Source organism: Sorex fumeus, unplaced genomic scaffold, assembly GCF_029834395.1.
Source record: "Sorex fumeus unplaced genomic scaffold, SorFum_2.1 ptg000009l, whole genome shotgun sequence".
NCBI lineage: Eukaryota > Metazoa > Chordata > Mammalia > Eulipotyphla > Soricidae > Sorex > Sorex fumeus.
In genome coordinates this window covers 14,907,385-14,929,051 of record NW_026606066.1, presented here as the reverse complement: position 1 = coordinate 14,929,051, position 21,667 = coordinate 14,907,385, and the positions used below count along the sequence as shown (strand labels likewise).

The following is a 21,667-nucleotide window of genomic DNA, read 5'->3' as shown; positions in this document are numbered from 1 at the left end:
TTGGATTAAAATTCTTTTTTCTTAATGAAATCTTATTTGAAAGTTTACATGATACTACATTAGTCTATAAATACTTTAATTACTCATTAATTAAACAGATATATTGTTATCTACCGGTAGTTATTTGATTAACTAGCTGCAGCTTCTTTAGAAGTCCTAAAGACAATTCTTTTTTATGAAATACATTATGTAACTATGATCAGGTTTCTGAGGATATTTCAGGAATAATATTTTGCAAAAATTATGTATGTCATGTAACAAGAGTATGATAAATATTCAGCATGATGTTTTACTTTGTTCCTGTCAAAATATGCTCCTACTTAAAAGATATTATCCTATATGCAAGTAGATTATTTTGCATATGGGATTTTTAATATTGTAAGTATAGATTAAAACTTGAGATTTTTGAATCAAAATTAAACAGATCCTAAAATCATTAGGCCAGAGGCCTCTCTAATGAGAGATTCTCTAGTCCAGAGGTTCCCAAACTTGTATTGCCTACTGTCACTTTTCAAAGAAAATAAACTCACCACCCACCTGGAAATGCATCTTTCTTTAGTGAGGAAACAGTAAGTACCCCTCAAGGAATGATTGCTTTTTGGATCATTCCAGCACCCTTGAAAGGGCACTTTGAAAAATACTGCTCTAGTCCAATGTTTATCAAATTGGGGTTTCACAGAAAAGCTTTAGGATCTCAGGAGTAGTAAGGAATAAACAAAGCATTCCTGATCAGTATCCACCACCTCAAATCTGAGTCACTCAGTTTTAAAGGTTTTAGTGAAAATTTCAAGGAAGTTTCTATTTAAACATTAAGTACAACATTAATCTAAACGTATCTTTATATTTTTATATTTATACAGTGGTTGAATATTAAAGTAGAGATATAAATATATGAAGACATAGATATTTATATATTAACATTTATACATACCTAGAAACACTGACTGTGTTATGGCATGTTATATATCACACAAAATGCACATACCAGATCTGTTATCACTAAAGATGTAACTTTCTGAAACAGTCAGAAGCTTGGAGTGAATGTCCATACCAAATAAGTTAACTTTCTTTCAATTTACTTGGTAACTAAATTCCCGGAAAATATAATGGGGATTAATATGTGAAAAAATGGATTTCTGTTTTAATGTGTGACCCTAATATAGATAGATAGATAGATAGATAGATAGATAGATAGATAGATAGATAGATAGCACTGACCTCCTATTGTTCATCAGTTTGCTTGAGCGGGCACCAGTAACGTCTCACAACAAATTGTTAGACTGCTTTTACTGTGTTTGGCATATCAAATACGTCATGGGTAGCTTGCCAGGCTTTGCTGTGTGGGCAAGATACTCTTGGTAGCTTGCTGGGCTTTCCAAGTGGGACGAAAGAATCAAACCCAGGTAGTCTGCGTGGAAGGAAAATGCCTTACTCACTGTGCTATTGCTCCAGTCCATATACATATATGTATATATGTATGTATACATATATATGTTCTTTGCATATACAAATAGCTTTCAATGGTGGGATATTCAGAGATAATATTAAACAGAGGACAAGTATCTTGTTAGAAATTACTCTAGGAATTACCTAACTTCTACCTACCTTTTTCTACGAGGAAAATCCAAGAAGAAAATATCTAATTGCTATTAAGACACAAGGTAGGATAATACAGGGATTAAGGCACTTGCCTTGCACATGTCCAATCTAGGTTCCATCCCTGGCACGCCATTTGGTCCCCTGACCTCTGCCAGGAGTGAGAACTGAGCAGTGAGCTAGGAGTAACAATGTCTGTGCCCTATTTCCCCAACCCCCTTCACACACACACACACACACACACACACACACACACACATATACACACACAAAGACATAAGGCTTTATAAGTATTGAAAATAAATCACTAAGTGTGAAGGTAATTCTATACTAATATTAACTCAATCAAGAATTGGCCACAATGGCAAACTGATGTGACTTTAGAAATCAACAGGAAGCTAATAGATACCCTCTACCAGAATCTTTGTAATAAAATGAAAAGGTGATATTGAAGAGCTGCAAGATTATATTTGTATTTGTTGTCTTTTTTATATATTTTTAGAGAGACAATATGGAAAGTTGACAAGTAATTTTAAAGAAACTTTAGGAGCACTCTTCCTCTTACATAGGAAGAAAACTCCTAAGGGATGATATTTTTTTTAAATGTAGGAGTATTGCTATCTATTCAGCCATTGCTTAGGCTGATTGAATTGGGCATGAACTCCACCTTACTTATTTTTTTTCGTTTTTATAATTTTATTTATTGAATCACCATGAGAGCAGTTACAAAGCTTTTGAGTTTAAGTCTCTGTCATACAATGAAACATCCATCCCTTCATGAGTGCCCATTTTCTACCACAAAAACCCCAGTATACCCCAAAACCCCCACCCTTTCCCTACCTTTCGGGCAGATGATTTCTACATTACTCTCTCTCTACTTTGATTACATTCAATATTTCGACACCAGACTCACCATTATTATTTGGGATTTTACCCCAAAACTCAGATCTGCCGAAAAGGCAACTGTAGGCAATTTGTTTTCTATTGTCGATTATGAATAACATATAATGTCACGAGGCTGCAGTAGTGGCTGCCAGATTTTGGAATTCCAAAGTTTTAACAATTAAATCTGGAGGGATTTCTGCCAAAACCTGCTGGGTTTCGAGATTTGTTCCTGAGTCTCTTGGATCATGGCCGTTAAGCAGCTTGTTCAGGAGTCAGAGAGGCCATTCATGGGCTGCAAATCGAGATCTCATTGGGGTGGGGAGGAAAGGGCCGGCTCCACCCCCATCCCACAAGGCCCCATGTGTCTCATCACTGCGGGTCCATTCCTGACTGTCCAATGACCTCTGGAGGATGGTGGCCACTGAGCCGCTAAGGGGGAGCAGGCGGAGGGACAACACCCTTTCCCCCAGGATGGTCTGGCACCAGTAACCCATTGCAGGGACCAGACGCATCTCTGCCAAAAGCCGCTGGGTGCTGAGATTTGTCTCTGAGTCTCTGGGATCATGGCCATTAAGCAGTTCCATCAGGAACCAGAGAGGCCTTGCCTTCAATTATAAAGCTGAGCCAGAGATGGTTTGTGGGTGTGTCTCCCATATACCTAACTTTTGGCCGTTTCCTTTCTTGGTAAACTTTGCCTCAAGTTTTTGGGGTCTGACCAAAGGCACAGCAGCAATTTGGGGGTATCTGGAAGTCTGAAGGTGCCAAAAGGCGCTGATGCACTCGCCTCACAGGTAAAGGTTGACCTACTGGCGGCACCATACCCCAGGGATGGTATTTTTATGCAAAATTTACAGGTGGAAGAGAAAGAAACTGAAGAAGTTCCTATCTTTGACATGTTAAACTCTAAATGTTAAATACTTTGACAAAGTCTGACTATAAGCATTACCTTTGAATTTATACCTTGTACTAGAAGTCAAGATAGATCAGAAAACTATACTCATAAGAAGGAATTTGGTTCTGTATCAGAAGCCCAGATTCTTTGATGCTCAAGAAATTTAAGAAACAAGAAAACTTATTTGAAGGGGAGAGAACTCGTTTTTTCTTGGGAGGTGGAGCTGATGAGAAGGATTAGAGGAAAAGGGGGTGTAACTAAGGAAAAGGAAAGCAGCATAGGATAGTATCATCTGAAGGAGCCTGTTGAACTGTTTTAGACTCTCACATGGGGGATTTTAAAGCATCCACTCAAACAAATCCTTTACTACCCTGTCATTGCTAGGAAATATACAAATTACAGGAACTATAAGTAGCCAGCTGGTCTATGCATGCCTAACTAGAATCTGCCTAGGCACACAGTAAACACTACAGGTACCCATATGTATTAGGGATTGTCAACATTTGGTCTTAGACAGCAGAAATACACAGTGGTGCATAACAACTACTCTGGAAGGGTTATAAAGCACACAGGTTGTGATAACTAGAAAGGTAGAACTTCCCCTCTGTCTTCACTGGAGGAGATGTTTGAGGGTCAAAAAGCTTGATTAGATTATCCTGAAGAATTTTATTGGTTGTACAGTCTTGCTTTTAGGCACCATATGTTGAGAATTAACAGACTGAGCTTCTTGATTGGGGTGAAGGGCCAAATCCAGTTCTGATTCTATTTTAGTTCAGTTTCCTGCCTGGGAAGTTGAAGTATCATTATTTCCTGTTCACAGATAAAGCAATTGAGATCCAGCAATGCTAAACTAACAAGCAATTCTACTTTACACACTGTGCTATTTATCAATAAAGCACTCTGTTATTTCTGAAATACTTTTTCAATAATATAAAAGTGATCAGGTTTGGAGATTTAGAATTCAAAAGGAAAAGAAAACAGACTGATCTATTCTCTGTTATCTGAAATCTGGCATTCTAGGATTGGAGAAGAAAAGCTGGGGGGTGGGGCGGTGTCAGAAAGCAGATAATGGAGCATTATTGAGCAAGGATAATTCAGCAAAATTATTTCACAAAAGAATAAGTATTGTGATTTCAGAAATGGACAGTGTATAAAATGACTGACATGTGAAGGCAATTTGATTGGAAGATTAGGAAGGGTGGCCAAGGGTGTTTTTTGAGATGAAACTTAACCAGATTAAGTTAGCCTCATGAAACTACAGTTCAAACATTTCGAGCAAAAGAAAACACTAGTGAAAATTTTTCAATTTGGGGGTTTGCAGGGTTGGACTTACCTATCATGTTAAAGGAATTTTAAGATGTATTGGAAACCAAGCTGAAATATAAGGATAAGAGATGGAGTGCTAAAATATGGGGGAGGGAAAGTGATGGACCAAGTCTCTCATTTTTAGATTTTTATTCTGGGGCTGGAGCAATAGCACAGCGGGTAGGGAGTTTGCCTTGCAAGCAGCTGACCTGGGTTCAATTTCCAGCATCCCATATGGTCCCCCGAGCACCGCCAGGGGTAATTCCTGAGTGCATGAGCCAGGAGTAACCCCTGTGCATCACCGGGTGTGACCCAAAAGCAAAAAGAAAGAAAGAAAGAAAATAAAAAGCCTCTTATTCTGACTCTAATGGGATCCTCTGCATGAGAATTACCTGATCATGATCTGATCTGATTGAAGTTTGTTGCTGTTTTGGCATTTGGTTACACCAAGTGGTTCTAAGGGATTGTGGCTCTGTACTCACTCCTGGCTATGCTGGATTTTTTTTAAGGGATGGTGGTGAGTGAGGGGGAACTGAGCAGTGCTGAGAATCGAACAGCCTCCTGCAACACAACTGCCTTAACCACTGTACTATCTCTCCAGTCCTCTGATTGACACTTTGAAAGAACTTGTGGCTTTTATTTGTAGGCTTTTTTTTTTTTAGTCAGAATGGAAACAGGGGAACCACATTAGAGTCTTGGCTATAATGTAATAGGCACTAAATAGCATCAGTATGGACTATGTGGCGGCAATACAGGGAAAGATGTAAACACATTTGGAATATATTACATGGGGATATATTAGGATTTACTGATAGCTTTGGTAATGTTGGAGTTGTAGAGGAAAAGCAAGAGTTCAAATATTCTGTGGTCTTATTCAAAACATTTGGCAGAGGGGATTGAAAGGTGGTGAATCAACTTTTATATATGGCAGGACGTTTATTCAGGAAGCTAAAGCATAGAGAGAAAGTGTATTTCAAGAGAGAAATTCCTGCATTATAATAGGTAAATTTGCAATGCATATTAATCATCAGAGTATCCAACCTAGACATCATATGAACAACTAGACCTATATATGTAAGTATAAGAAAATTAAATAAGAGACATCAAATTGCAAATTAGATATAATCATGGCAAAGGCTAATTTGGGTCAGTATTCTACACAAGAATTATGCACTGAGTTACATGTGGATACTTAACAAGAGTCTGAAAAATTGCATTTAATAGGTCTGAAGTAAAGGAATAAATCTAGCAAACCATAATGCCCAAAAGTAGAGAGAGAGTATGGGGGAAATTATCTGTTACAGAGGCAGGGGGAGGTGTGGAAAGGGGGGTATACTGGGGACATTGATGATGGAGAATGTGCACTGGTGGAGGGATGGGTGTTTTATCATTGTATGACTGAAATTCAAACATGAAAGCTTTGTAACTGTATCTCATGGTGATTCAATACAAAAAAAAAAACCCTTAAGTTAAAAAAAAAAAAACCTACATTTTTTCTTATTTATTCACAAAAGTTTATTTAATGAATTATATGTACATCATTTTCCATTGTTAGATAAATATTATGAATATTTTCCCTATTTTAGCCTGCTTATTAACAGTGTTTTATGATAGGCAGAATCTTTTGTTAAAAGATAATTTGATAAAATCAAACTTTGCATAAAAGTTATTGTTACAAAGAAATTTTGTCTAGTCCACGTATATAAAAGTATTTTTTTCTCTAATTTTTTCATAGTTTTAGTGTCGGGCTGCAGCGATACCACAGTGGGTAGGGCGTTTGCCTTGCACCAAGCCAACATGGCCAACCCAAGTTCCATTCCTCCGCCCCTCTCAGAGACCCACGCAAGCTTCCGAGAGTATCTAACCCACACGGCAAAGCCTGGCAAGCTACTCGTGATGTATTCGATATGCCAAACACAGTAACAACAGAGTCTCCAAGTCTCCAATGGAGACGTTACTGGGCTCGCTCGAGAAAAATCGATGAACAACGGGAGGACAGTGACAGTAACAGCTTTTTGTTTAGATCTGTGTAGCCTATGATTTTTTTTTTTTTAGTGAAACACCATGGGGTACTGTTGTAGACTTACAAACTTCCATACTTGGGTTTCAGTTATACAATGATAGAGTCCCCATCCCTCCACCAGTGCCCATTCTCCACCACCAATAATCCCAGTAGTCCTCCCATCCCCCACCCCCAGCCCCCCCCTCCATCGCACCCTGCCTCTGTGGCAGGGCATTCCCTTTTGCTCACTCTTTCCTTTAGGGTGATGTAGTTTGCAATAGAGGCTTTGAGTGGCCATCGTGCTCTGTCTATAGTCTACTTTCAGCACACATCTTGCATCCTGAGTGAATCCTCCAAACATCTTGGTGTTCCCTTCTCTATCTGAGCTGCCTTTTCCCCCAGCATGTGAGGCTGACTTCCAAGCCCTGGAGCAGACCTCCTGGTACTTATCTCAGTTATTTTGGGTGTTCGACTCCCATTCTGTTACTTTATATTCCCTAGATGAGTGCAGTCTTTCTGGCTCATTTGACTTAGCGTGATACTTTCTATGTAGAACCACTTGTATGTAAATTTCATGACTTCATCTTTTCTAACTCTGCATAGTATTCCATTGTGTAGATGTACCAAAGTTTCTTTAACTAGTCATCTGTTCTCAGGCACTCAGGTTTTTTCCAAATTTTGGCTATTGTGAACAGTTCTACCAAGAAACTCCTAGAAACAATAGACTTGTATAGTAAAATTGCAGGCTATAAAATCAATACCCAAAAGTCTATGGCCTTCCTATACGCAAATAAATGAGAGAGAAAATGCTCTACATCACTAATCATCAGGGAGTTGCAGATCAAAACAACAATGAGATATCATCTCACACCACAGAGACTGGCCCACATCCAAAAGAACAAAAGCAACGGGTGTTGGCGTGCATGTGGCAAGAAAGGGACTCTCCTTCATTGCTGGTGGGAATGCCGACTGGTTCAGCCCTTTTGGAAAACAGTATGGGTGATTCTCAAAAAATTAGAAATTGAGCTCCCATCTGACCCAGCAATACTACTCCTGGGAATATATCCCAGAGAGGCAAAAAAGTACAGTTGAAATGACATCTGAACTTCTATGTTCATTGCTGCACTGTTCACAGTAGCCAAAATCTGAAAAAAAAAAAAAAAAAAAAACCAAGTGCCCAAGAAATCTGCATTTCTTAACATGACAGGAAAATTTCAATTCCTTATATATGCAAGATTCAGTGGCTTTCTCTGCAATAAAGATAAAGTTCAGAGGATGACTTTTCCTCACAAGCAAACCTTTCAACCAAATAAATACATAAATAAACAAATGAGGTAATTTTTCCACTAAATATAAGAATTGTTATGATTTCTTATTTTATTTTAAATGAATCATGAAAATGATTTTTCTATGCATCACTGCATCATAAATTAATTTTGAAAATATTGTCTCTGTCAGTTAAACATTGTATTCTTGCCAACTTCTTAAGTGGTAAGTTACTACAGCAATTTTGTCTTATTTACATTCAACTTTTAAGACAGAAAAAATTATTCAAATTTTTAATATTTATCATTTATTAACAAAATATTACCAGTGCTAAGTATAACTTGACATGTACATTTGTTACCAAAGTATCATTTAAGCAATTTAAACTTATTTAAATCACCTAATACCAAGATGATTTTTATAATGTTAAAAAAAGTATTAAACTACTGCTGATACTTTTGGACTTACCTTTCTCATTGATATTTTCCTAATATTAATACTATAGACAAGACCAAGAAAAATATTTTCTACTTCTTAAATAATCAAACAAAAATCATTTAAAAATAATTTTTGAATAAATCAAAAGATAATGCCTCTTGAGGAAGTTGCCCAAAAGGCATTAATACAAAGGAGCAACGTGAGTACATAATTGGCTGAATGTACAGAATGTCAACTTTTTTATCCTATCCTTCAAGTTTTTCAGTATTTTGCTAATCTATGGAAAAATTTACATTTAGAGCTATTAAAAATCAAAATCTAAAGCAATTTATTTAGTTATATACATTGATATTCTAATATTCTTTTTTTAAATACTTGCAATCTTGATCTCTTGCCTTTACTACTTTATTTTTTGTGAGTCTTGAAAACAGGCAAGAAAGATCATTGATTAAGCAAGTACATTGCTCTTTGAAGAGAAGTTATATTAGAAAATTTGACTTTCTGCCCACATTAATATGTTTGCTTCATTAAGCTTATAGATGAATCATGGTGTGGATTCAAGAAAAAGCTTAGCAAGCATCCATATAGAAACTCTAATCATCTTGTCAGCGTTCTTTCTGAATCAGATCATTCTAATGGCTGTCATTAGTTTGTGAAAGTGAGTTTCTGAAACATTAGACATACTCATGTTCAAATTTAATTAACCAAGTTCATTTTGAAGAACTATATATATACATTGTGTCTCCACACTTAACGTAACCTTATCTCTCTTTACATAGTTCTTGAGATTTAAGGCAAAAGTCTTCATTGACTTATATTTGGATTTAATAGGATATATAATAAGATAAAATAAGCTTTTTTAAATCAAATAATCATTGATCCAGAAATTGAGTTTTCTTGGGTAATAATCATTTACATTAAAATTCTACTTTTGACCATGGCTCCAAAATTCTATTTTAGCAGACAAAATATAGAATCTCTAAAAAAATTATTTTTAAACTATAGAAATCTACAACTATTTCATCAAAATTATTTTACATTAAGTTGACAATTTCTCATGTATAAGTATTATTGGCTAAAATTTACTAGAGGTAGCATCTGATGAATATTTGTGTCAAAAGATTTCTCAAAACAAGTAAAATTTTCATTTAAAAATACAGGGTTTTTTATTTACTTTATCCATGTTTATTACTGTAACATTTGCCTGAACCTATTTAGAATCATTTGAGCAAATTTCCATGTTACTATAACAGAAGGAGGTGACAATATAGAATGTCACTTATAAAACAAAATAAAAATAAAAGTAACTCAGTAGTAAAGGCTATTAAATATTGGAGTGAATTTCCCAGAAAAAGTAGTAAAATCCTCATTATACATCACAAAATAATTGTGAGATTTGAGTTTGATTAAAGGGGGATGCTAGGTGACCTCTCCTTCCACCATTTTTTATTGTGCTCATGAATAAGTTCTAAAGAGTATTGGAAATAGTAGCTCTCAAGTTCACTAAAATACTAGAAGCTAGTTTAAATACTATTGTGTTTTATTTGGTAAGTAATTCACTGGATGGTGAATTACTTTGAGTAAGTAATTACTTTAAGTAAATAAGCAAGTAATTATTTTAAGTCTGAGTTCAGAAGATATGAAAAGCACTCTGTTTCTAGAGTTCCCATTTACTTCTCACACCCAAATACTCCTTTAAAAAATAGAGAATGATGGACTAAATAGAAAGATTTATTGCAATGTACTCTTTCAACCCCATAGACAAGACCAAAAACCACACACTTATATTTCCTCATTTCTAAAAGAATAGTTCTGAACTGGAAAGATAGTACAGTGAGTAAGACACTTTCTTTGTATGCAGTCAACTTGGGTTTGATCCCCCTCATGGTATATGGTCCCCTGAGCACTGCCAATAGTGATCCCTCGAATAGAAGCAGGAGTGAAACCTGAGCATACCCTGCAGGGGTGATGGATCTGGGGAGGGGAAGGAAGGGGATTGGAGGGGAGGGGAGGAGACAACTTCCACCATATAACATGGCTGTTTTGAGAAAATAAATTTCTAAAATAAAGTGTTTTAAATATAGGATTGAAAATGTTTATTAAAAGGGAAGTAAATGTTTTCAAGACTAGTTTGAAAAATATTGAGCAAAAGATTTTATTTCATTGATTTAAAAGTATATTTTATCCTATTATTTATCCCATTAATTTTTCAGTTTAACTGTTAAAATTTATTTCTTTTAGGGAACCTTGTTTAATCAATTAATCATTGATATAGAAATTGAGTCTTCCTTGGGTAATAGTCATTTACATTAAAAGAATCCTGCCAAAGTACACTAGAAATAAAAGTCTTAACTAGTCTTCATTTTTGTTTTCCCTCACCTGAGGTCCTGAATCATGGCGCAGACAGGATAGGGTCAAAAAGCATATGTGGCAAGGGATTGAGGGGTGTGTGTGTGTGTGTGTGTGTGTGTGTGTGTGTGTGTGTGTGTGTTGGGGTGAAGGGGAGGTCAGGGTGGATTAAGCTCAGGTTTTCACACTTAGCCTAGTAACATCCTAAATCACCAAATCATCTTCTAGGCCCTTCTTCTCAGGAATTACATGCAACAATTGATTGTGCTAGTCAATCCAGTGCCTGGGGAAGGACCAATGTTTGAACTTATGATCTTGCACTTGCTATTTACCCATCTTCATGGGATATTTCCTTACAGTGACATTTAGGCATCACTATTAAGTTTTGAAGTTTTATTATCATTTAATTACAGTCAAGGAGTAGAATCCATGAAAACAAATCTTTTCTTGCTACTTGTACTAGTACTTCTTTGCTACTGAAAAATGATTCACAATTTTCTGTCTTCTAGTGAATGTGTAGTTTTTATTGAAGGGAATATAAATGTGGGGGGCAAAGTTCTTATTCCTGACTCTATTCTCAGAGGTCACTCATGGAAATACTGGGGATTTTATGTACTGCTAGGAATTGAACCAGTGCACTTTGTGTGCAAGGCAAGTGCCTTACTTTTTGTACTATCTCTCTCTGGATATTTTAGTATTTACCAAAGGTACCAATAAGCAGATAGCATTTTTCTAATATGATTAAAAATCTTAATAAAAATTTAATTTAAAAAATCTCAAGAAATAATACACTAAATATATTTATTATACTAATATAACTAAAGAAAAACTTTAACTTTTTAATTTTTTTCTAAAGGCCTAAACATAGTTTTATTTATGTTTTTAAAAATTAAAAAGAAAAGATAGAGCCAGAGAGATATTACCAGGCTTAAGGCAGTGTCCTTGTTGCAGCCAAATATTGCTTGATTCCTGGCAGTACATGGTTCCCCAAGCACAGCAGAATGCCACTTCCCATAAAAACAGAAAAGTATTTTTGCAATATTTCTGCATAACAATGAAATCAAATGTACAACAAAACACAAATGAATCCTGAAAACATTCTACTCAGCCTTAATTCTGATGTCAACACAATAACACTGATAGGTAGCTATTGGCCCCTTGTTCTACTTGTATAAAGTACAAATATAGCCAACTGAACTAAATAATGGGAACCCATAGTCCTCAACAAATTAGCAAGAGGAGATAGTAAGTCCATAGTCAGTACTCTCTGAGTGCAATTTTGGTGCAATTAGTCTATCTCACCTTGAATCTGGAACAAGGCACTTTAAATCTTTGAGATATTTAAAGAACAAGCATAGTGTATTGAAATACTAAACATCATCTGTAGATATGCTGTATGTAACTATAGGAATAGAAGAATGCCCAGATGTATTAGTAGCTTCTTAATAACAATTTCACTAAGATTAATTTACTTGTTAAATTTTCAAAATATTCTATATAATTGGACTGGAGCGATAGCACAGCGGGTAGGGCATTTGCCTTGCACGCAGCCAACAAGGGTGACCCGAGTTTGACTCCTCCGCCCCCCTTGGAGAGCTCCGCAAGCTACCGAGAGTATCTCACCCGCACAGCAAAGCCTGGTAAGCTACCTGTGACGTATTCAATATGCAAAACACAGTAACAATAAAAGTCTCACAATGGAGATGTTACTGGGCCCGCTTGAGAAAATCGATGAACAATGGGAAGACAGTGACAGTGACAGCCTATATAATTATGTTCACAGTACATGTTATAATAGTACATGTTATATAGTCACATGAAAATTAACCACTGTAGCAGTATAGTCAATGTTCACTAATTCTTTTACAAGTAAAAGATGAACATATATATATGTACATATATATATATAATATGGTTATTTCTTTTTTTAATCCCATTTCTCTCTCCCCCTCTTCTCCATGTTTGTGTGTCTTTGTGTGTGTGTCTCTATTAGGCCTTAAATTTCAGAGATTGTTTTGCAGTTATTTTGTATGAATAATGTTGGTTGGGTTAAAAGTGGTTCAATATTTCAAAACTTTATTTTTTCCAGAAAATATGTGATATGTGTTGTTACATGTTATATTTATTTGTTTACACAATTTACTGTGACCTAGATTTTACCTTTATTTTCATATAATTTATAATAAACACAGTAAGTTTATTTGAAGGGAGTACAAAAATGTAAGGAGTGGTATGAACAATTCATCCAGTTTATTTTCTATAAATAGCATTTATTTTTACTATTCTTGCAGCCAAGAGAGTCCATAGTCTTAGGAGAGATAGTACAGTGGATAAGGCACTTACCTGGCACACACCTTGGTTTAGTCCTTGGCATTCTTATGGTTCCTTGAGCGGCGCCAGGAGTAATTGCTGATTGCAGAACTAGAAGTAACACTGACTATCACTGGGTGTGACCCAGAAACTGAAAAAAAGAAAGATCATTTGTTCAAAGAATGTAATATCATTGAGTTAGTACCTAGTAATTTTCATTTTTTTTTGCAGGAGATAATTTGTTCCAAATATGTCTTGAAAATAATCCTCAAATATTACTGATTTCTCAGTACTAGTACATAGGTAACAAAGTGGGATGAAAAAAAACACACAGATTGATCTCTGGTACCAAATATATTCCACAAAGCACCACCAAGAGTGATCTCTAAGTACAGTCAGGACTAAGCCCAGAACACCACCATATATGACTCAAACCTCCCCCTTCCAAAGAAGTAAACACACAAATGTGTCATGTAGAAGTGGTCTATATTGAGCTATGATGATTTTTGTTACCCATATCTGAGCATTCATGTATATAGATAAAAGTTACAATCCTAAAAATGAATAATACATTTGGAAAGTAGCAAATATCAAGCCATTTTACTGTATAAAGTTTCTGACTACCACTTGAAACAAATACGTATGATGCCCCAATAAAAGTATGAAGGGCTCTCATTTACTCAGTATTCCCTATAACATAATTAGGCAGTATCAAACTCATTTTAGCTAATAAATTGGTGTGTAGGGAATAGATGAATATATTATTTTAGGTGATAAAGTGGCACAGATTCTTGAAGCAGGATTCAAGAATAAGTCTGTCCCAAAGTCCTAGATTATAATTGCTAAGTAAAGAATTTATAAATTGAAAACTATAAGGTTAACACCCTCCCCCAGTGAGAGCCAGTAATACTAATTTAAGCTCTTCATTTGTTCATTTGAAGAGTTATACTTTTTAATTTGTAAGAAAAAGACCATTATCTTTTTTGTACCTTGAAAATTAGGCAACATTAGACATAGAAGCCGACTCACCTAACTGCATATCATCAAATACTCTAAGCCAGAGTCAGAGCGTGATAAGCACATCTCTGCTGCATAACCTTCTATCACCTCTAGAGGGTTCTAATACTCACTGGAAAAAAATTTCTCCTTTTAAGACCAGTGAAGCACAGAAGAGGGGGAGGGGCATGACAACATTTATTATAGCATATTAAGAAAAGGAATTTTTTCATGCCCCTTGGGTGTTTATTTTCCACCAAATTAATATAAGTGAATATAGGGTAATATTTATGCCATGTGTTTTAATTCAAATATACATGTTTTTAACACAGTTGGATATACTTTGTAAAGTAAACACCAACAATGAGCAGATAAAATGACTCAATAATTGATTGGTAAACACCATGTAACTATGGAATAATTATATGCCATGAGAATTATATAGTACTTATAGTTGACATTATTTAGGAAACTTAAGAAATGAACTTGTAATTTGTACTTATCAGATTTCAAGTCCAGACAACCAGTTAAGTATCCTGTTATTATATAGAAGTGTCCTATTATTAGATACCTGGTCAGTAATAATCATGTAATTATACATATCAAATCCCAAATCAAAATATATATGGTCAGGATATCAAGAAGTGGTTTATCAATTTAGAAAGAACAAAATGAGCTGAAATATAGTGAAATGTAGCATGCAATCATCTAATGAGGGTTCCCAGTTATCTGTTTAGTTGGCTTCCTTTCTTTATGCAGGTCTTTCTCAACTTTATTCCTTTCTCAGTACAATCTTTCTCTGTTCTAAAGTGATGTTAGAATTAATGTCCCCAAGCAACCTCTAGTGTTTCCCTCTGTTTTATTTTCATAATCACATTTCACTCTCTGAAACAATTTTGTTCATTTAAAAAATACCCCCCTATTCTCAATGGAGAGTGGTCCTTGATCGCTTCATTAGAAAAGAAACGTCACCTACTACGTAACTGCACTGAAAAGGGAAATCCCTAACTGTTTAGCATCATTACTCCAAAGTGAAATACTTGCAAGGCATACCAGTGATACATTAGAGCATTTGCTCATGAACCAGTTTTAGTCAGTACCCAGTATGTGCAATTTGGTTAGTCCATAAAACAAATCAGCCATCCTCTGTTCTGAAATTCTCATATGCCAAGATAGTGAGTAACTGGACTATAGCTTTAAAATATTTTTCAAAGCACCAGTAATTTTTTAAAAGAAACCTAGTAATTAACATATATTGTGTTATCGTCAGTGTGCTACAATGTTGTTTTAACAATTTTCTACTGCTTTGCTTCAAATATTTACATAAGATTTTTATCAATTCGGTTGTTTCTAACCATGCATATTTATTCCCACAGACAACAACTTTAATTGGTCTTTTGAAAACAGCTCGACTTCTTCGTCTTGTGCGAGTGGCACGAAAACTTGATCGATACTCAGAATATGGCGCTGCTGTTCTAATGCTCTTAATGTGCATATTTGCCCTTATTGCTCACTGGCTGGCTTGCATCTGGTATGCAATTGGGAATGTAGAAAGGCCTTACCTGACTCATAAAATTGGATGGTTGGATTCCTTAGGAGAACAAATTGGGAAACTTTACAATGACAGTGACTCAAGTTCTGGACCATCTATTAAAGACAAATACGTCACAGCACTTTATTTTACCTTCAGCAGTTTAACCAGTGTAGGATTTGGGAATGTGTCTCCTAATACCAATTCGGAGAAAATCTTTTCAATCTGTGTCATGCTGATTGGCTGTAAGTAGATTTTTCTCTCTCTCTCTGTCTTTCTCTCTTTATCAATTAAGGATGAATCAATATCACAAAATTCCTTGCTCAAGAACATCTAGAAGCAAAGCAAAAAAGAATAAACAAATTATAGAGATATTAGGGTTACATACGTAAGTAATAGATTCTACCAAATCTGAAGCTCTGAGAAGAGGAGACACCTAAGGTCTTTCAGAACCTCAGAAAGACATTAGCAAAAATTTGAGTGACTGGCATTTAGGGTGCAGGAAATGAGACTTTACTTTTAACTTTGTAGAATCAGTGTCCATAGTTTACTGTTGATGGTTATTTTCTACTCAAGCTGAGGTCAAACAAGAATGGGAGAGTTTTGCTTATATTACAATATTAGATAAGTAAGAGTGGCAGATACTGTATATATGGCATATATTATCTAAGCATACTCTTTTTATGTGTGTGTACTTACAAATATATATATATATATATATACACAGATAGAAATATGTGTATTTCTCACGCCATAGACTAAAAACACCTTTCTCTGTGACTTTCTTTTGAGGTCTATATGATTGTCCTTTAACCTCTAACAGGATAATTCTATAAACATCATTTATATGGTGGTACATTCTTTGGAACAAGAAAAAATTCTGTGCTAAAGTAAAGGTGTTTCATTATTAGAAATGGGAATAGTAATGATACCTCGCTGACACTTCACAGCTATCGGCAAATGTAGAAAGTATTTTCAGAACTTCAAAAATGACATTCTTCTATTATATACATATTTGAAAATAGATCTGGAGTTTATTTTTAGTACCAACATATTTATTAATGAAATAAGCTGCTTTAATAAGCTTAACTTATGCATGCAACACCAATAGACTCACTCATTTTTATATATGTATATACATACATTTGTGGGCTGGAGCGGTAGCGCAGCGGGTAGGGCGTTTGCCTTGCACACAGCCAACATGGCCAACCAGAGTTTGATTCCTCCGCCCTTCTTGGGGAGCCCGGCAAGCTACCGAGAGTATCTTGCCCGCATGGCAAAGCCTGGCAAGCTACCCGTGACATATTCAATATGCCAAACACAGTAACAACAAAGTCTCATAATGGAGACGTTATTGGGCCCTCTCGAGAAAATCGGTGAACAACAGGAGGACAGTGACAGTGACAGTGATACATATATTTGTATGCATGTATGTACATTTAAGTAAGTAAGATTAAAATAGGTCAATAGTGTTATATTTAAACAACCTTTAAGATATTCTATAGCTCAGGTTAAGCCTTCGTTTTGAACACAGTAGTATTGCACCCAACGAATGAATCCACTCATTTCAGTGGGAAATGAGTCCCACTGAAAAAAGTTTAAAAATTCTTTTCCAAAGAGATTGATTCTATTAAATCAAGCATTCTACCAATCTATGTTTACAACTGCCAGAAAACACTTTATTCTGTCTATCAATTTTAGTAGCATGGAAAGCAAACAAAAAAAATTAATTTTATTAATAACATAAGCCCTGTGACTGGAGTAATAGTACAGCAGGTAGGGGGTTTGCCTTGCATGCAGCTCATCCAGATTCTATTTCCCCCAGCAATTCTTATGGTCCCCCAAGAACTGCCAGAAGTGATCCCTGAGTGCAAAACCAGGAGTAAACTACAGTATTACAGCATGTGACCCAAAAGAAAACAAAAGTAAATAATTACCTATGTAAGAAACATATGTGCATATATATGCACATTTATGTCTATCTATACTTTCATATAAACATATATTTTTTTAAAAAACATAAACAAATTTTTAGGAAAAAAATCTTAAGATGAACTGAGGTTTAACTTGTTCATCATTTAGAAATCCATGTCATTTATGAGTAACTGGGCTATAGTTTTCAAAATAATTTTCAAAGCACCAGCAAATATGAGGACTGTTAAATACATAATACTGTTTATGATCTGGAATCATTTTATATTTAAGAGGTAACAATACTTTGTTTTTGATATACCCAAATAGTAATCTCCCAATCAAAGAATTATTAAAATTTTTGACTGTTCCTTATTTTCTTCATTCTGCATGCTTTCCCTTTTTTTTTTCTTATTTCAAACACTTTAGTGGGGTATTTCAATTGATTCTTTAAGAATTGATTCTTTAAGAATTTCTACAGGTGACTTTTATCTTTTAAGAAAAAATTGTCACTGTCACTGTCAGTGTCCTCCCGTTGTTCATCGATTTGCTCAAGCAGGCCCAGTAACGTCTCCATCATGAAACTTTTTGTTACTGTGTTTGGCATATTGAATACGTCATGGGTAGCTTGCCAGGTTTTGCCGTGCAGGCGAGATACTCTATCGCTTCAGCCCTTAAGAAAATACATTATAATTAATTGAGTGAAGTCAGATATATTCACAGCCCTCATAACATCCTTTATTGGAACAACATACTTCATTTCAACATACTTCATTTCTAAATGGTGAACTGGTTAATACAAACTGGCATTATACACAGGTGTAGGAGAGACTGCTCAATAGACTGAACACATGCTTTGCATGCAGGAGTATTAGGCTCTGACCCAAGATCAGAGGGCATGGAAGTTGATATGCTAAAATTTAGATTCATTCAACCATAGAAGAGATAGTAATGGGGAAGGAAAAAGTCCAAAAACTTCATAGGTATCTGCTTTGAATCTTCTGATGAATGTTGATCACAAATGCATGAGATAAGACTCCAAGATTTAGAACAAAACGATTCTGGTTTTTTTTTGGGGGGGTGGGGTGGGGGGAGCACCCAGTGGTGCTCAGGACTCACTCCTGATTCTGTGCCTTAGGGATCACTCCTAGCAGTGCTAAGGGAACCATAAGTCTTGCCAGGATTGAGCCTGTGTCTGCCACCTGCAAACCAACCATGTCTCCTATCTGCTGTACTACAGCCAGAACAGAAAGATTTTAAACAGATTTCCAGAGCTGGTATAAGATATGGGAGATAGTCATGTTCCTGTCCACAGAAAGGGAGAGTTTTCATTGAATACTGATGGTATCCAATAGAAATCTCCGGGCGGCTTGGGAGGGCAGGGAATGGAAATGTTTCATAGTATTTGATCTGGTCAAAACCTGTAGCACTGTAGCACTGTCCTCCCACTGTTCATTAATTTGCTCGAGCGGCACCAGTAACATCTCACAACAAATTGTGAGACTTGTTAATGTTTTTAGCATATCGAATACGTCAGGGGTAGCTTATCAGGCTTTGCTGTGCAGGCGAGATACTCTTCGGTAGCTTGCTGGGCTCTCCAAGAGGGGCGGAGGAATAAAACCCTGGTCAGCTGAGTACAAAGCAAATGCCCTACACTCTGTGCTATCACTCCATCCCAAGTTTAAAGTATAAACTTCAGAAGGAACTACTTTACCTGCAGTTATTAGAACTGACTGCAAGAACAATGACCAAATTTCTAAAGAAAGAAAAATGAATAGCATTGAATGACGGTAAATCTAGAATGCCCATTATCCATTAAAAAATTAACAAACATTTAAAAAAATGCAACCTTCATTAATAAAAACTAAACTACAAGGCTAGAGCATAGAGTGTGCTTGCTTTGTATGTGGCTGGCCCAGGTTTGATCCTTGGCACTTCATTCGATACCACATATGTGGGTAAATTTACATTGTTTTTCCTCAGTTTTTAATTTTATCATAAAGTAATTAATTGTTTTAAGTGATGACAATAACTTTATTAATTTTGTTAATTTTATAAGATGTACAAATAAAATATATGACAGTCAGGGCACAAAATTGGAAGGGGAAGTTGAAGTATATTGTAATATTTGTATTTTAATGTATAAAGTAGTTTATAGTATGTAAGTTAGTGGTAAGTTCAAATGCATATTATAAATGTAAAACTATGGCTAACAAAGAAAATAGGTAAGACACAATTGAATAACAAATAATGAATACAAAGTATAGGAAGCAAAAAGAAAAAAGGGGAAGACATGTAGAAGACAAATTTCAGAATGGTAGGGGATGGAGCAATAGCACAGCGGGTAGGGCGTTTGCCTTGCACGCGGCCAACCAGGGTTGATTCCCAGCATCCCATGTGGTCCCCTGAGCATCACCTGGAGTGATTCCTGAGTGCAGAGCCAGGAGTAACTCCTGTGCATTGCCAGGTGTGACCCAAAAAGAAAAAAAATCAGAATGATAGATTTAAATCCAACCATATTAATAATCACATTAAATTGAAGTAAAATCATCTAAGCATTCTCACTGACCTTCCAAAATTATCAGACTTTACTAAAGTAATGCAGATTTCATCCCTATGCTATATAAAGAAAAAATATTCAAAACTTATAAAGACAAAGTAGAAGAAAAATATGTAAAAAAGATGTAAATATAAATTGTGAGAAAACGCTCTGGGAAGTAGCATTATTTTTAAAGTGGACTTCAAGAAAAAGCTATTAACAGAGATTAAATAAAGAACCAAGTCATGAATGTGCAATACCCCTAATTACAGAGCTTTAAATTACATTAAGCAAAAATTGACAGCACCTAAAAGAGTTATAGACAAATTCACCAAAAAATCCACTACTATAGTTGGCAATTTCAACACTCTTGTTTAATATTTTATGGAATAAGTAGACAGAAAATCAGTAAAGATATAGAGTACTTAAACAATATTATCAATTAACTTGACATAATGGCAATTATTAAACTCCTGTAGAATAAGCATTCCCATACTATTACAGTGTAGGTGGAACATTTACTCAAACAGACTATCTCCTGAACTACAAATAGGGACATCAAAGTTGATCATATTTTGGTGCCATAAGAGAAATCTAAATAGGAGCTCGAGTGATAGTACAGCAAATGAGGTGTTTGCATTGCACACAGTCAACCTGGGTTCAATCTCCGGCACTTCATACAACCTTCTCCTTCACAAGCCCACCAGGAGTGATCATTGAATACAGAGCCAGGAGTAAACCTTGAGACCACTGGGTGAGCACTGCTTTAAAAAAAAAAAACTAGCAAAAGAAATCTAAACAAATTTAACTGCATTACATTTATGCAGAGGATTTATCATACCACATGGAAACTAAAATTATTTTTTTAAATGAAAGTAGATGGACAGGTGGGCAGACAGACAGACAGACAGACAGACAGACAGACAGACAGATAGATAGATAGATAGATAGATGCCCCCAAATATCTGGAAATTAAGTAAAACACTTCTGAAGTTCCTATGATTCAAAGAACAAAACCACATAGTGAATTGGAAAGTAGCTTTAAATTTAAAATTTAAAAATGTAGAAGTGGTAGATAACCAATGTTTAGAAAGAAATAAGTAGCTTAATTAATATACTTTCAATAACATTGACGATGGTAAAGCTATATATGGTACAAGTGTCTTGAGCAAAGAAAATATATTATTAGGAATTCTAAAGACATTGAAAGGTAACAAAATAATATTACTCGGTTCACTATAATAAATGACAATGTGGATCAAATAGACAGATTCATTTGGGATTTTTCTTTTGTTTGTTGGGGGGGGGGGGGCGATCACAACCGGCAGTGCTTAGGAATTACTCCTGGCTCTGAGACCAAAGATCACTTCTGCAGGGACCTGGGGAACTACATGTGTGGTCAGGGATCCAACCCCAGTCAGCTGCTTGCAGGATAAGTGTGTGATGTCTACTGAACTCTCTTGGGCGTGGACATAGTTTTGAATGATACAAATTGCCTGTACTTAAGAAAACAATAGACCCCAAAATAATAAGACTCTGGCCTTACATGCAGTCCACCCAATTTGATCCCCAGAACCATAAATGATTCCCCAAGCACTACCAGATATAATCTCTGAACACAGAGCCAGGCAGGAGTAAACCCTTTAC

At 35.6% G+C, this 21,667-nt stretch overlaps 1 protein-coding gene across 3 annotated transcripts in view; it reads left to right on the top strand.

Annotated features, from left to right (window-relative positions):
* KCNH7 (potassium voltage-gated channel subfamily H member 7) overlaps positions 1-21,667 on the top strand; it is a 462,509-nt gene that overhangs the window by 391,117 nt on the left and 49,725 nt on the right. For all 3 annotated transcript variants that reach the window (XM_056110382.1, XM_056110381.1, XM_056110383.1), the window contains one exon: positions 15,416-15,815. In XM_056110382.1, coding sequence (XP_055966357.1) covers positions 15,416-15,815 — 400 coding nt within the window. The remainder of the gene's footprint in view (positions 1-15,415; positions 15,816-21,667) is intronic.